The sequence below is a fragment of the Podarcis tiliguerta genome, assembly GCF_965153285.1.
Source record: "Podarcis tiliguerta genome assembly, chromosome: 6".
Taxonomy (NCBI): domain Eukaryota; kingdom Metazoa; phylum Chordata; class Lepidosauria; order Squamata; family Lacertidae; genus Podarcis; species Podarcis tiliguerta.
The window spans coordinates 65,066,326-65,079,165 of record NC_139539.1 but is presented as its reverse complement, the minus strand read 5'-3'; the positions used below and the strand labels follow the sequence as shown (position 1 = coordinate 65,079,165).

At 42.6% G+C, this 12,840-nt stretch overlaps 1 protein-coding gene across 4 annotated transcripts in view; it reads left to right on the top strand.

Moving 5' to 3' along the window:
* The window catches only part of ADGRL4 (adhesion G protein-coupled receptor L4), an 82,031-nt gene that overhangs the window by 45,624 nt on the left and 23,567 nt on the right, over nt 1-12,840 (top strand). For 3 of the 4 annotated variants that reach the window (XM_083444888.1, XM_083444887.1, XM_083444886.1), the window contains 7 exons: nt 1,920-1,993; nt 2,814-2,993; nt 3,102-3,285; nt 5,206-5,322; nt 6,414-6,607; nt 9,288-9,464; nt 12,014-12,217. In XM_083444888.1, the coding sequence (XP_083301014.1) occupies nt 1,920-1,993; nt 2,814-2,993; nt 3,102-3,285; nt 5,206-5,322; nt 6,414-6,607; nt 9,288-9,464; nt 12,014-12,217 (1,130 nt within the window). The remainder of the gene's footprint in view (nt 1-1,919; nt 1,994-2,813; nt 2,994-3,101; nt 3,286-5,205; nt 5,323-6,413; nt 6,608-9,287; nt 9,465-12,013; nt 12,218-12,840) is intronic. The other variant, XM_083444889.1, reaches the window with a different exon arrangement.

Below are 12,840 nucleotides of genomic sequence, written 5' to 3'. Positions count from 1 at the left end.
CAAGGCTGTATTTTGTCTCCCTGCTTATTTAACTTATATGCAGAATTCATCATGCGAAAGGCTGGGCTGGATGACTCCCTAGCCGGAATTAAGATTGCTGGAAGAAATATCAACAACCTCAGATATGCAGATGACACAACCTTGATGGCAGAAAGTGAGGAGGAATTAAAGAACCTTTTATTGAGGGTGAAAGAGGAGAGCACAAAATATGGTCTGAAGCTCAACATCAAAAAAACGAAGATCATGGCCACTGGTCCCATCACCTCCTGGCAAATAGAAGGGGAGGAAATGGAGGCAGTGAGAGATTTTACTTTCTTGGGCTCCATGATCACTGCAGATGGTGACAGCAGCCACGAAATTAAGAGACGCCTGCTTCTTGGGAGGAAAGCAATGGCAAACCTAGATAGCATTTTAAAAAGTAGAGACATCACCTTGCCAACAAAGGTCCGTATAGTAAAAGCTATGGTTTTCCCAGTAGTGATGTATGGAAGTGAGAGCTGGACCATAAAGAAGGCTGATCGCCGAAGAATTGACGCTTTTGAATTATGGTGCTGGAGGAGACTCTTGAGAGTCCCATGGACTGCAAGAAGATCAAACGCATCCATTCTTAAGGAAATCAGCCCTGAGTGCTCACTGGAAGGACAGATCCTGAAGCTGAGGCTCCAATACTTTGGCCACCTCATGAGAAGAGAAGACTCCCTGGAAAAGACCCTGATGTTGGGAAAGATGGAGGGCACAAGGAGAAGAGGACGACAGAGGACGAGATGGTTAGACAGTGTTCTCGAAGCTACAAACATGAATCTGACCAAACTGCGGGTGGCAGTGAAAGACAGAAGTGCCTGGCGTGCTCTGGTCCATGGGGTCACGAAGAGTCGGACACGACTGAACGACTAAACAACAACAACTCCACAAAATTGGCTGCCGCTGATTGGGGCAGAGAAATGCAGAATGTTCTGATGTCACAGCATGGATAGCATGGAGTTACAGTGCTGTTACCTCATAGGGTAGCCACACTTGTCAGTTTTGACCATTCAACATCTATCCCTACAATCTAACCATACAATCAAATTTACAAAACCACAAAAGAGAAAGAATAAAGCCAGGCATGGCACTGATTTTTTTAAGAAGCTTCATAATTAATCAGATGAGCTCCCATCTATTATTAAAGGTAAAGGGACCCCTGACCATTAGGTCCAGTCGTGGCCGACTCTGGGGTTACGGCACTCATCTCACTTTATTGGCCGAGGGAGCCGGTGTACAGCTTCTGGGTCATGTGGCCCGCATGACTAAGCCGCTTCTGGCGAAACCAGAGCAGCACACGGAAACACTGCCTTCCCGCCAGAGCAGTACCTATTTATCTACTTGCACTTTTGACATGCTTTCGAACTGCTAGGTTGGCAGGAGCCCATCTATTATTATAGCTACATAAATCTTAACTTTCATAAAACATTCCTGAATATATAAGAGCATTCTTAAAAATAAAAACAAAAAGTTCGTAAAAGTCACAGCAGTAGCAGCAGCTTAGAAAGGGCATTCTGCCCTGTGTGTGAGAGGAGGAGAAATGCATCTTCTGAGAAGGTAGCTGCTATCCATGGCTTTGTAAATGCTTTTAAAATAGGAATGGGTGATATTTGTCTATTTTGAGTCCAATTCAATTTTGGGTACATGCTGAGCATATGTGGTTTGGTACATATCTCTCCGCAAAGAGATTACCCTGAGTTCAATCCTGCATCTCACAGTCAGCTATGAATGAATATATGTTGAGCCATTCACAATGCTGCATGCAAATCCAACCCAATTTAACAAAAAAAAGTATCTCTGGCTTTTAAAACATACCAAATGAGGAAGTCTGGAGCTTTAGTTATCAGCCAGACTGAAATGACTGTAGCCAAGACCTTAATATTCCCTTTTAATTTCAGCAGCAATCCCAGCGCCAAAGTGTGAACTAAGCCATGACTGCATAGCTGAAAATATTAACAGAACCTTAGCCAAAGTAAGTAAGACTCGCATGTTTATCTATTGTCAAATCTTATTTTTACTTTCCCTCTGTCCTGAAATGATACTGATAATATTTCTGGTACTACAATCTTAAGAAGATGGCAGCTGCAATGGCATACGTTACTCAGGCTGCGGGGCTGCCTGACAGTTGTGGTGCCATTACGGCCGCTTATTGCAGCATATCACACCAGCACCAGCCCACCTATGGTGCCACAACTGCCTCGGGCGGCAGGATCCACGGGGCAGTAGATCTGGCATTGCCCACTGCTGCTGCCACCGTTGTTCCTGATGTAGATCTTCACTTACCCCTTCTTTTCTGGTGGAGAGAGGCACCATTTTGCCATTCGTCTCAGGTGCCAAAATGTCTTGGACCAGCCCTGTATCTGGGACAGCCTATATTAGACACACCTACTTGTACACTGGGTTTTCCAGATTTATTTTTACAGCTACCCTATATGGTACAGTCTATATGGAAAGATGGGTACCTACATAAGGCTACCCAGTAAGCCAGGTCTGGGGAACCTGTGTGCTTCAAGATATTATTCAACTACAGCTCTCATCATTCCTTGGCCGTGCTGGGTGGGTCTGCTAGGAGCTGGAATGCAGTGACAACGGGATGATCACAGATTTAATACCCCTGCAGTAAGCCATGAATAGACTGAGACTTGAGCCTTCCAAGTCGACATCCAATATTCTATTCACTCTCTCATGTCGGCTCATCTTGTTAACTAATGTTGATAAATGAATATGAATGTATATGAATTTGACTGTAAATGTTAGGAATGTCATGCCTAATGATTTCAACTTTCTTTCAGATTAGAAAAATAAAAGAACCCCTGGCTGTATTACAAGAAATCAATCAAAACACTCTAGGGCAAATCTCACCTGTGGATGTGATTTCCTACATAGAAGCATTATCTGTATCTTCTCCCTTGCTAACCATCGTGAATAACACGATTTCTGACAATGAAATGCTCTATAATCTAACTCTTAATGTAAGTGAATCGAGCCGTGCAGCAGATTTGATCTATTTTTGCAGGGTGGGGAGCACTTATAAGATATAGTACATAACCTAAAGTACTTTTTTATTATTAATCTAACAGGAATTCATTAATACTGTGAACAATTTCGTTCAGAAGGATAAAACGGCAGCGTGGGAAGCTATCCCGGAAGTTAACAGAAAAAGAAGCCTCACTAAACTGATGCATGCTGCAGAAGAAACCACGGCACTCATGTCACAGAGCTTTCAAAAGACAACAGAAGTGGAGGTTAATGCCAGTGATTTAGGTATGCAAAAGGGAGCAAATGATATGAAAACTGTTCCCATTTTCCTTCCAGGACAGACTGTTGATATTGGAAGCAATGTTGTGTGAATGCCTTTCAGAGGCTGTTGTTGTAGAGACTCAATTAAGACATCTGTCTTCACACTACCCTTCTGCCCTGCTCTCTCTGTGTTTGGAAATCTAAAGGGTCTCTTCACTGTGCCTTCTGCATGTGTCTTCCAGGAGCTGCATCATGGCATCACAGGAACTCATATGAGATAGGTCAGCATCAGACACAAAACTGAGACAGAGAGTTTGCAGTTGCCCATGGCTAGTTAGTGAGTAGTAACCACAGCTGTGCCATGCCATTGCAGAACTCAGTCTATTAGCATACAGATAAAGGTTAAGGACCCCTGGACGGTTAAGCCCAGTCGAATTTGACTATGAGGTATGGTGCTCATCTCCGCTTTCAGGCTGAGGGAGCCGGTGTTTGTCCAGCTTCTCCAGGTCATGTGGCCAGCATGACTAAACCGCTTCTGGTGCAATGGGACACCGTGAAGCCTATTTATCTACCCACGTTGGTATGCTTTCGAACTGTTAGGTTGATGGGAGCTGGAATAGAGCAACGGGAGCTCACCCCATTGTGTGGATTCAAACTGCCGATCATGCGATCAGCAAGCCCAAGACGTTCAGTGGTTTAGACTACCAGTGCCACCTGCGTCCCATTAGCATACATCACCCAGCTTTTCACCTCAAAACTTCATCATAAAACTGCAACACTTCAACACAGAAGTGCATAAGCTGCAGGCTGCCCCAAGAGGAATTACTTTTTAGGCTCTGAAATGGCTGCACACCTTTTCCCAGATGGGTGAGGGTTTCAAAACCTCCCCCCCCCCATCCTAGCCACCATCCCTGGGCAGTCAGAGTTCATGTTGCCAGCTGGCTACTTGGGAATTTCTCTGGTTGGCCAGTCTGCTGGGCGTGATTGCCCACCCAAACCTGAAGTTTAAATGGGCCAGTCCAATCAGAGACTCTTATGGTTGGCCAGGCATTGTCTGCTTTCATGCCTGGCCAGCCTGTGATGCATATAAGTCAGCTGTGTGGGACAACCTTGGTAAGAGGACCTTTTTTTAATGCTCTCCAAAAACATTTGCTCATATTTGGTTTGCTGGAAACTTCAGATCACAAATGTGTGTGCTTTCTGTGCTATGAGTAACAGGCAGTCCAGTTAAGTAATTCCACCCCATTAGTCAAATGCTTGTTTTGCTTTGCTTTTAACTGTCTGATTGACCTTTCTGCTACCTTATGGGTGACTGAAGCACTACATTGATCAGAGCAAAGCAACAAAAAGGACTCTATGCCCTCTAATGTCATTTTCTTTGTCCAGGGTGGTTCATATTAGGTTGCTTTCTTTGGTTTCAGCAACAGACATCATTAAAGTGCAGTGCAGCTGTACTCTGTGTAGCTGTATCTTTGTGTAGTAATAACAAAATATTCATTTCTACCTCCAAATATTATAAAATAAAAACTGTTCAATGGTGCTGTGCTTTTAAAGATGGCAATTGATATTCCATTTCAGAAATGCATTCTTAATAAAAAGGTTGTTCCTTTGAAAGTAGTTTCCATTATTCTTTAGGAAATGCACTGAACGCAAAGCAAATTAGGGGCTGCATTTTTCCAAGGAAAGGTACAAAAATGGAAATAAAAGATTTGTGCCTACTAGAACTAACGAACCCCTGAACAAATATGAACCACACAATGGTGCATGTGTGCGTGTGTGTGCATGCGTCTTCGCTCTTAAATTACCTGGCTGGACTTTGTGCTGACATCTGTAATAAATGTTCAGCTGAGTGTAAACCTAATTGCAGAAGTGTGAGGTTTAGTAGGCTGGGATGTAATTGTGATTTCCAAAGGAGTTTTCCCCCTTTCTTCTTTTCTTTTGCAGCTTTCAAAGTTCTTGCCTTTGATATACAGCGCATGGAGCACATTCACCAGCATGTGCAGTTGGGAGGAGAGATTATAAAGGTCTCTGCAAAGAAAAAGGAAGCAACTACTTCTAAAGGTTAGGGAGAGAAATGTGACTCGAGGAATTAGGCTATAGAAGTGAAGTTCAATGGGGTTTTCCAGAAGCCTCCTCCTTTGCAAAATTCAGGAAAGTAAATCCTTCAGGAGTGTTTGGGATAGCCAATCCCAATGATTCAATTTCAATGATTTCTCAAAGGTATTTCACTAGAAATGCACCCTTGGCAAGGATCAAATGCCTGCTCTTGGAAATATTCAAAACATAATTGCAAAGCAACAACAAAACAAACCTCTGGAATAGATCCAGTTAACTCCCATGAATGGACCTGTACACAGAAGGAGCCAAGGTCCAGCAGGTGTTCCCTGCTGGGGAAAGTGGGGAGGTGATTTTCACTCATTTCCTCCTTCTCCCACCATCCCCCGAGCCACTTTTTCTCCATAGACTGCAAACTTCTCCCAAACTCTTCAGAACAGATTTTCACTAGCATGGGGTTGGATCCAGAGTTCACATGAGCAGATTTCTTCTCAAAGGCAGAAACATGGTAGCTCACTCAGTAGAGCATGAGACTCTCAGTCTCATGGTTGTGGGTTCAAGCCTAACATTGGACAAAAAGATTCCTGCATTGAAGAAGGTTGGAATAGATGGAGGGGAAGGTTTTGCTAATTTACTCCTCCCTGCAGCTTCCTGTTCCTCCTGAATATCTGCTCTGGAAGTTTGGGGGAGAGAACAGTGCAGGAAGTGGCACTGGGAGCTGCAGGAGCAATGGAGGAAATTGCCAACAGCAACAACAAAATATTCCTCCTCATTTCAGCAGGAGCCTCTGCTGGACTTCAATGCCTTCTCTGAATCAAAGGAGCCCTTCTAGTCACAATAGGGAAAGTTTGGACCCATCTGCTTAATTTTGCATCACAAACACTCATTTTTAATACTGGTGGCTTATATTGTCTTGAGAGGCAGACATTCTTCACTGTCTCTTAACCTTTTCAATAACTGTGTGGCAAAAAAATTTCTGTTATGCATATTTCATGCAAAATAAATACAGATATCTATTATTTGTCATTTCCTTATTATCTTCAGGGTTGTTAGGAAACAAGCTACAACCCACTAAGCACAGTTTGTTTGATTGATAGGCACCGTTGCAGTTGTGTTTCTGCGGTACAGCAATATTGGCTCTCTCTTCTCATCATCGCAGAACTTCTCACTGGAGGAAAATTCAGAGCATGGAGAGACAGTAGGGTCATCAGTTATAGCTGTCGCAATTCATTCCACGCCACCTATGCTGTACCCATTAGAGAAAATAACATTGACTTTAAAACATACACAGGTAGGTTTTCTTTCTAATGAACACCTGATTAAAAGTAAGCCTACAATTATGTTGTAACAAGGAGCCACTCTGTTTTCATTTGGTTGTTCACTCACACCTATGTCATTTGCTGATATGTGCATGTAATATGATTAGAGGGGAAATTACAATTCTGATTTCCGCTCAGCAAGTGCCAGGGAGGAAGTGTGTTAGCGCTGCAAAGTGTTGATGGGAATTGACAAGACTAATAACTGCATGTTGGTTCTACTACACAATTGTCAATAATTGGTTAGCATCATCCGAATCTCCTCCTCACCTCTCAACATCCTCCATTTACAAGCTGTGCATCTGTTGCATTTGCCACGTTTGCCTAGAGAGGCAAAAGCAGATGAGCAAAATTTAGCAGGGCACTGAAGTTAATGGTGCTGGTGCTGCATCGCACAAACAGGTGACATGGTGGGCAATCAGCAGTAGATTGCTGTAATCTGCTGTGTGTGGGCTGCCATTAAAGGCTATTTGGAAACTTCAGCTGGTATAGCATGTGGCAGTATGAATGCCTGAGGGGGACAAAGAATCAGATCACATCCCACCTACTGTATTGTGTATCAGTCACACTGGCTGCCTATTGTTTGCGGGTCCTATTTAAAGTGTTATTTATGACCCTAGATGGTTTGTAATCAGGTTTTCCAAAGGGCTACCTACATCAATATGAGAATGGGATATTGGGATAACTTGGATGGTGGAGCATGAGACTCTTAATCTTAGGGTTGTGGGTTCGAGCCCCAAGTTGGGCAAGAGATTCCTTTACTGCAGGGGTCAACCAAATGGCCCTCACGGTCCCTTCCAACTCTACAATTCTATGCTTGAGCTTGAAGCTTGAACTTGAAGCTTCTGGGGCTCTGCTCTCTAGCCTGATTGTTGTTCTGCGAGGTAATTAACGGCCTCCTGCCAACTCTCCACTCCCTTAATGAACTACAGCCATGATTGTTAAAGTGGCATGATGCTGATTTTAACGTATGGTGCAGATGGGGCCTAAAACAAGAAAGATGGGGCATTATTATTATTATTATTATCATTATTATTATTATGAGTTATAGACCGCCCTTCATCGCAAGATCTCAGGGCAGTTTACAGGATAAAAATATTAAGTAAACCGCTTCCACTTCTGAGTGGGGGCGGGTTGCAGTCTCGCTGCCAGGCCCACCCCCACCTCAGTATTGGGGCAGGACTGTGTCTCACGTTAAGCTGAGAGGGCCTGGCCATGCCAGGCAGTGAGCGGCCGATTGGGCAGGTCAGGGGGCATGGCCGGGGCAATTTAAACCCCGGCACATTGCTGAATCACCCCTGGGAAGAATTTTTGCTGATGGTGAAGGCCAGGGTGGCCACCCTCAGCACTGGTGGTGCAGCTGGGCAAGAACGACTTGCCCTTCAGGAAGGGCTTCAACTTGAGACTAAGCATTAAAAAGGACTTTGAGGACTTGTCAATAACCTTCCCCAAAATGGCTATTTTATGGTCACAACTCATAGAGAGACACATTTGGCATGACAGTCGCTGCCCAGCTTCCACTAACAAGGCCAGGAAACTCTTGGATCGTGCTGTAACATGGAAGTTGTTGGCACTGGGTTGCCATGTGATTTGCCACCCAGGAATTGTCTATAACAATGAGGCCCTCTATTGGGCAGGTGGCATTCATCTTTCCAGTGGCGGAAATGGCGCCTGGTTGGCTGATATTATCAAAGGAATAGGAGTTTGGTTGCAGGTGTGAGAGTATTGGCAGCGAGCTTTGGGCTCATGTGGCAGTTAGGCATTGGAATAGCTATATGGGGGGGGAGGTACGGCCATCACCTGCCCCTCCATGCTCAAGGGTATTCCGTTAAAGGAACCCAGGTGTCTGGATCTCATCCGAAGTCTGCGGAGGGGCTAGGGCCATGCCACGGCCCCATCGGGAACCCAGGAGATGCTTGAGTCAATCCACATCAGCGGGCTCCCCCTACTGGTGGTTTACCCCTACAGACTTCCTGCAAGGCGGGCAGGAAATCAGATATAGTCTGTTGGTGCCAATGCCTATACCAATATGGCTCACATTCCAATAAAGTTGTGGCCTAAATTTTGCCCATTAACATAAACCTAAAATTCCGTGTCCTAGTGTCTTTATTCTCCTGGGAGGGGGGGGGGTTTGACATGCAAGTAGTTAAAACAAAAACAACAAAACAATGACCTCTCCTCCCACAAACCCATTTCAAAGACTAGAAGGTCAGGTTGTGCAAAAAGTCCAAGGCCTGTAGTACAGTCATATACACTCTCTGGAGAGAGAGGAATTAGCAAGTGCTGGTCAAAATAAGGCCTCTAGAAATGGACAGGAGCAAACATATTAATTGTACAGACATTTTTAAATCCATTATTTGGACTGTTGATTTCTAAAACTCAGGAACAATGTTTGAAAAGAAGGAGAAAGCAGATGTAGTTTTCCTTCCTCTCTTTAGTCTACCTTCTTTTACCTATCTTGTTTCATCTTTCTGGTCTGATTTTCTTTGTTTTTATTCCTGTGTTTCTCCTGAACCTGAATTATGAACAGTTCAGATTCTGGGTTTTGTGGAATAAAGGCATTGTGATGAATCGCCTCTGCTAATGTAGCAGATACATCTTATTGAGTGGCTTTGTGCCTCTTGCCATCCATTAAAAATTTTCCTTCTGTTCCAGTCTGTAGACAAAAAAGATGTTAAGTGTGCATTTTGGAATTATTCAGAAGACACAATGGAAGGAAACTGGTCTACAGAAGGATGTGAACGAGCACATTTCAATAGCACCCATACCACATGCAGATGCAATCATCTTACCCCTTTTGCTGTTTTGATGTCCTCAAACAACTCTGAAGTTGTAAGTGCTCTTTTTAAATATAGTGTTTATTAATTTCTTTAAATAGTTTGTGTGTAGAATCATTTGGTCTCTGCCGTTAAATTGTTACTTCCTTCCTCGCTTGGTCTATCACTTTATTCTCACCGAGCAAATACACAATGGGATAATTCTTTAGCAGCAGTAGATATTTTCATGGTTAGGATGTCCCTGAATTTTACGCTGTGAATATTCCATTATAACAATGTAAAGGTAAAGGGACCCCTGATCATTAGGTCCAGTCGCGGACGACTCTGGGGTTGCGGTGCTCATCTCGCTTTACTGGCCGAGGGAGTCAGCATACAGCTTCCGGGTCATCTGGCCAGCATGACTAAGCCGCTTCTGGTGAACCAGAGAAGCGCACGGAAACGCCGTTTACCTTCCTGCCGGAGCAGTACCTATTTATCTACTTGCACTTTGTGCTTTCAAACTGCTAGGTTGGCAGAAGCAGGGGCCGAGCAACAGGAGCTCACCCAATTGCGGGGATTCGAACCACCAGCCTTCTGATCGGCAAGCCCTAGGCTCTGTGGTTTAACCCACAGCGCCACCAACATCCCTATAACAATGTAATGCACATGCTATCTTTTATATGGGTGCTAACTACTCTACTCTCCCCCCATTTATTATTTGTTTTTAACTACCATTGAGCATTTTTCAACTCCCATAATATTTATTATCCGTATATTATTCATGATTATCAATAACCCCAAGACTTAAGTCACTACTATCTTCTGTTTACAAACAGAAAACGGGGCAGAGAGACCATTCACGGTCACTGAGCAGCTGTAAAAGTACTATTTATACCACTAACAGTCACAGTTTCCCCCATGATTCCCAGGCACTGTTGCTTGTTAAAGGTGTTGAGAGTTTTTAGGCGACCCCTATTCCCCTCATAGAGGTACCATTCCCATAATGCTTTAACAATCAATCTTCCCAGGAAACCCTGGGAATTGTGAGGGGAATAGAGGCCTCCTAATAATTCTCAGCACCTTTAACAATCTACAGTTCCAAGGATTTTTTCGGCAAAGCAAGGTTGGTTAAAGTGGCATAAACTATGCTTTAAATGTAAGATGTGGATATGACCACAGAATATGCAATAGGCCTATTTTCCCCAGAAGTAAACCTGACTAAAAAAAATAAATGTATGAACAGACAGAACTTCAGACTTTTGAAAACCATAGTGCTTTTTATTTAAAGAAAAAGCAAATGTAGAATGATACAAAAAAGTGGAAATATTTTATTGTGGTGGCTGTGTACCCATTTCCAATATGCAGCACTTAGCATTCAACAAAAACAAGTGCTGTGTATAATAACATTAATATTAGACAAGCATATATGGAATTGTAGCCATTTGCATATATAGTGAAATAACATACCTTCTCCCCTCCTTTTAGATTTTTTATTCACTTTTTTATTTCTATTTTATTTTGTTCAGTTGAAATATTCTCAGTAAGAAATTAAAAAAGAAGCACATAGCTGAATATCAGATTAAAGGAAGATCGCCATAAAATGGGCATGGATTCTAAATACAGGCCAAGTGATCACAGAGAAAGAGAGAGAGAGAGAGAGAGAGAGAGAGTCAAAACACTTCCCCCAAAAACCCTCACATTTGAACTGAAATTGTAAGTTGCTTTTAGCAACTAAGAAGCAGAATCTGTCAGCATGAAGAGCCCAGCATGTGTCAATGCAATGTGTTTGTGCTAATACTCTCAAGTCGGCTAAATCCTCTGTCCAAAAATAAAAAGCTCCCTCCCTTGAGTTATACTTAGACTCCTTCACAGCTCATGAGGAGTCCTCAAATACAAGAGTGTGTTTTGCATCTGTAGGGTGTTTACTTAATTTGAGTTTAAAATATTAATCTGAAAGCAAGTGAGGCACAAGTTACAAGACAAGTCAAGAGTGAATTGTTTTCGTTTTCTAAAAATAAAATTAAAAAAAACCCCCAGGTTTATGCTCCATCTCTTCGAGTGGGATAATTTTCAAAGCACTTCAAATGATATCCATTACATTATTCTGTCATAAGGTATTAATGGACAGTTAAATTAATGACAGCTACTTGGAAAAGAAATATGCTGGGCTCTATGGCTATTGGTGACAGATAATTGCCAGTTCAATCTGACGATCTCTACAGTCCCTGAAGAAATCGATATCTATATTTATCCAGGCATACCAATGCAAAACCGATAACAGATAGCCTGCACCCCCACTGCACTCCCCCAAAACCTGTTCTGGGGTTTCCCCCAATCCTCCATAGCAAATTTAGAAGGCATAGGCAGAGGACGAGATAAATCCTATCGTCCAAGTTCTATTATTTCCCCCTGCACACTTCACTTCCTTGTACCAACTAGTACCTTAATAAAATCTATTAAAAATGTGTAAAGCATTTCAACCAATAACTTGGATGGGTATTTTAACAAGGAGTATGGAGGAGGGAAATGAAATAGAATCAGAACTCCATTATCAAATGAGGTTTTAAAGAAGCTATTCTTTAGCCATTCTCTCCAATATGTTATATTATTATTTCTCCCTCCCAGGATGACAAGAATTATTATATTCTCACAAGAATTACTCAGCTTGGAATAATTATCTCCTTGATCTGCCTCTCCATGTGCATTTTCACTTTCTGGTTCTTCAGCGAAATTCAAAGTACAAGAACAACAATTCACAAAAATCTCTGTTGCAGCCTTTTTCTGGCTGAGCTAATTTTTCTTGTTGGAATTAACATGAACAATAATAAGGTACGTGGCCTTTCCTCATGCCATTTCAAGTTGGTTAGGAAAGCAAATGTGTGCTCTAAAGTGCCTTTTTCAGAGGTGCAAGTAGCATTTCCCAGTTTCCCCGTGAATGTAGCTGTGGATATAAAACTCTCATTTAAGGATTCCAGGAAATCCCATTCAGAAAGTGTAAGCCTCATTGAAGAGAAGAAAGAGTCTTCTGCCAGAGGTCCACTCTGAGAATGGAAGCCTTAACTAAGACAAAATGGAAGCAGATTTTTAACTGAGTTTAAATTGACCATGTTCCAATAATATCAGAAGGTGTTAATGCCAATTTACTTCGGCAGGGGTTGTCCTGGTCTTGTTTCAGTGTAAAAAGGGGCTGCTTGTATACATGCCCATGTGGAGCAGGGGGTATATATAAGGTTGAACACATTCAGCGGAAAATATATATCATCTGCTTCATCAGTTTGTGTATTTCATGTGATTGTAGGCACACAGGCAAAAAGAAATGAGCATGAGGTCTGAGTTTTAAAATGAAATGGGTTTGGTGGTTTCCTGTGTACTTACAGAAAAGTAATGACAGGGCCTGGGCCATTTTCCTATCGAGACAAATTTCCAGTGGAAGAGGTTTTGCTGGTACTGTA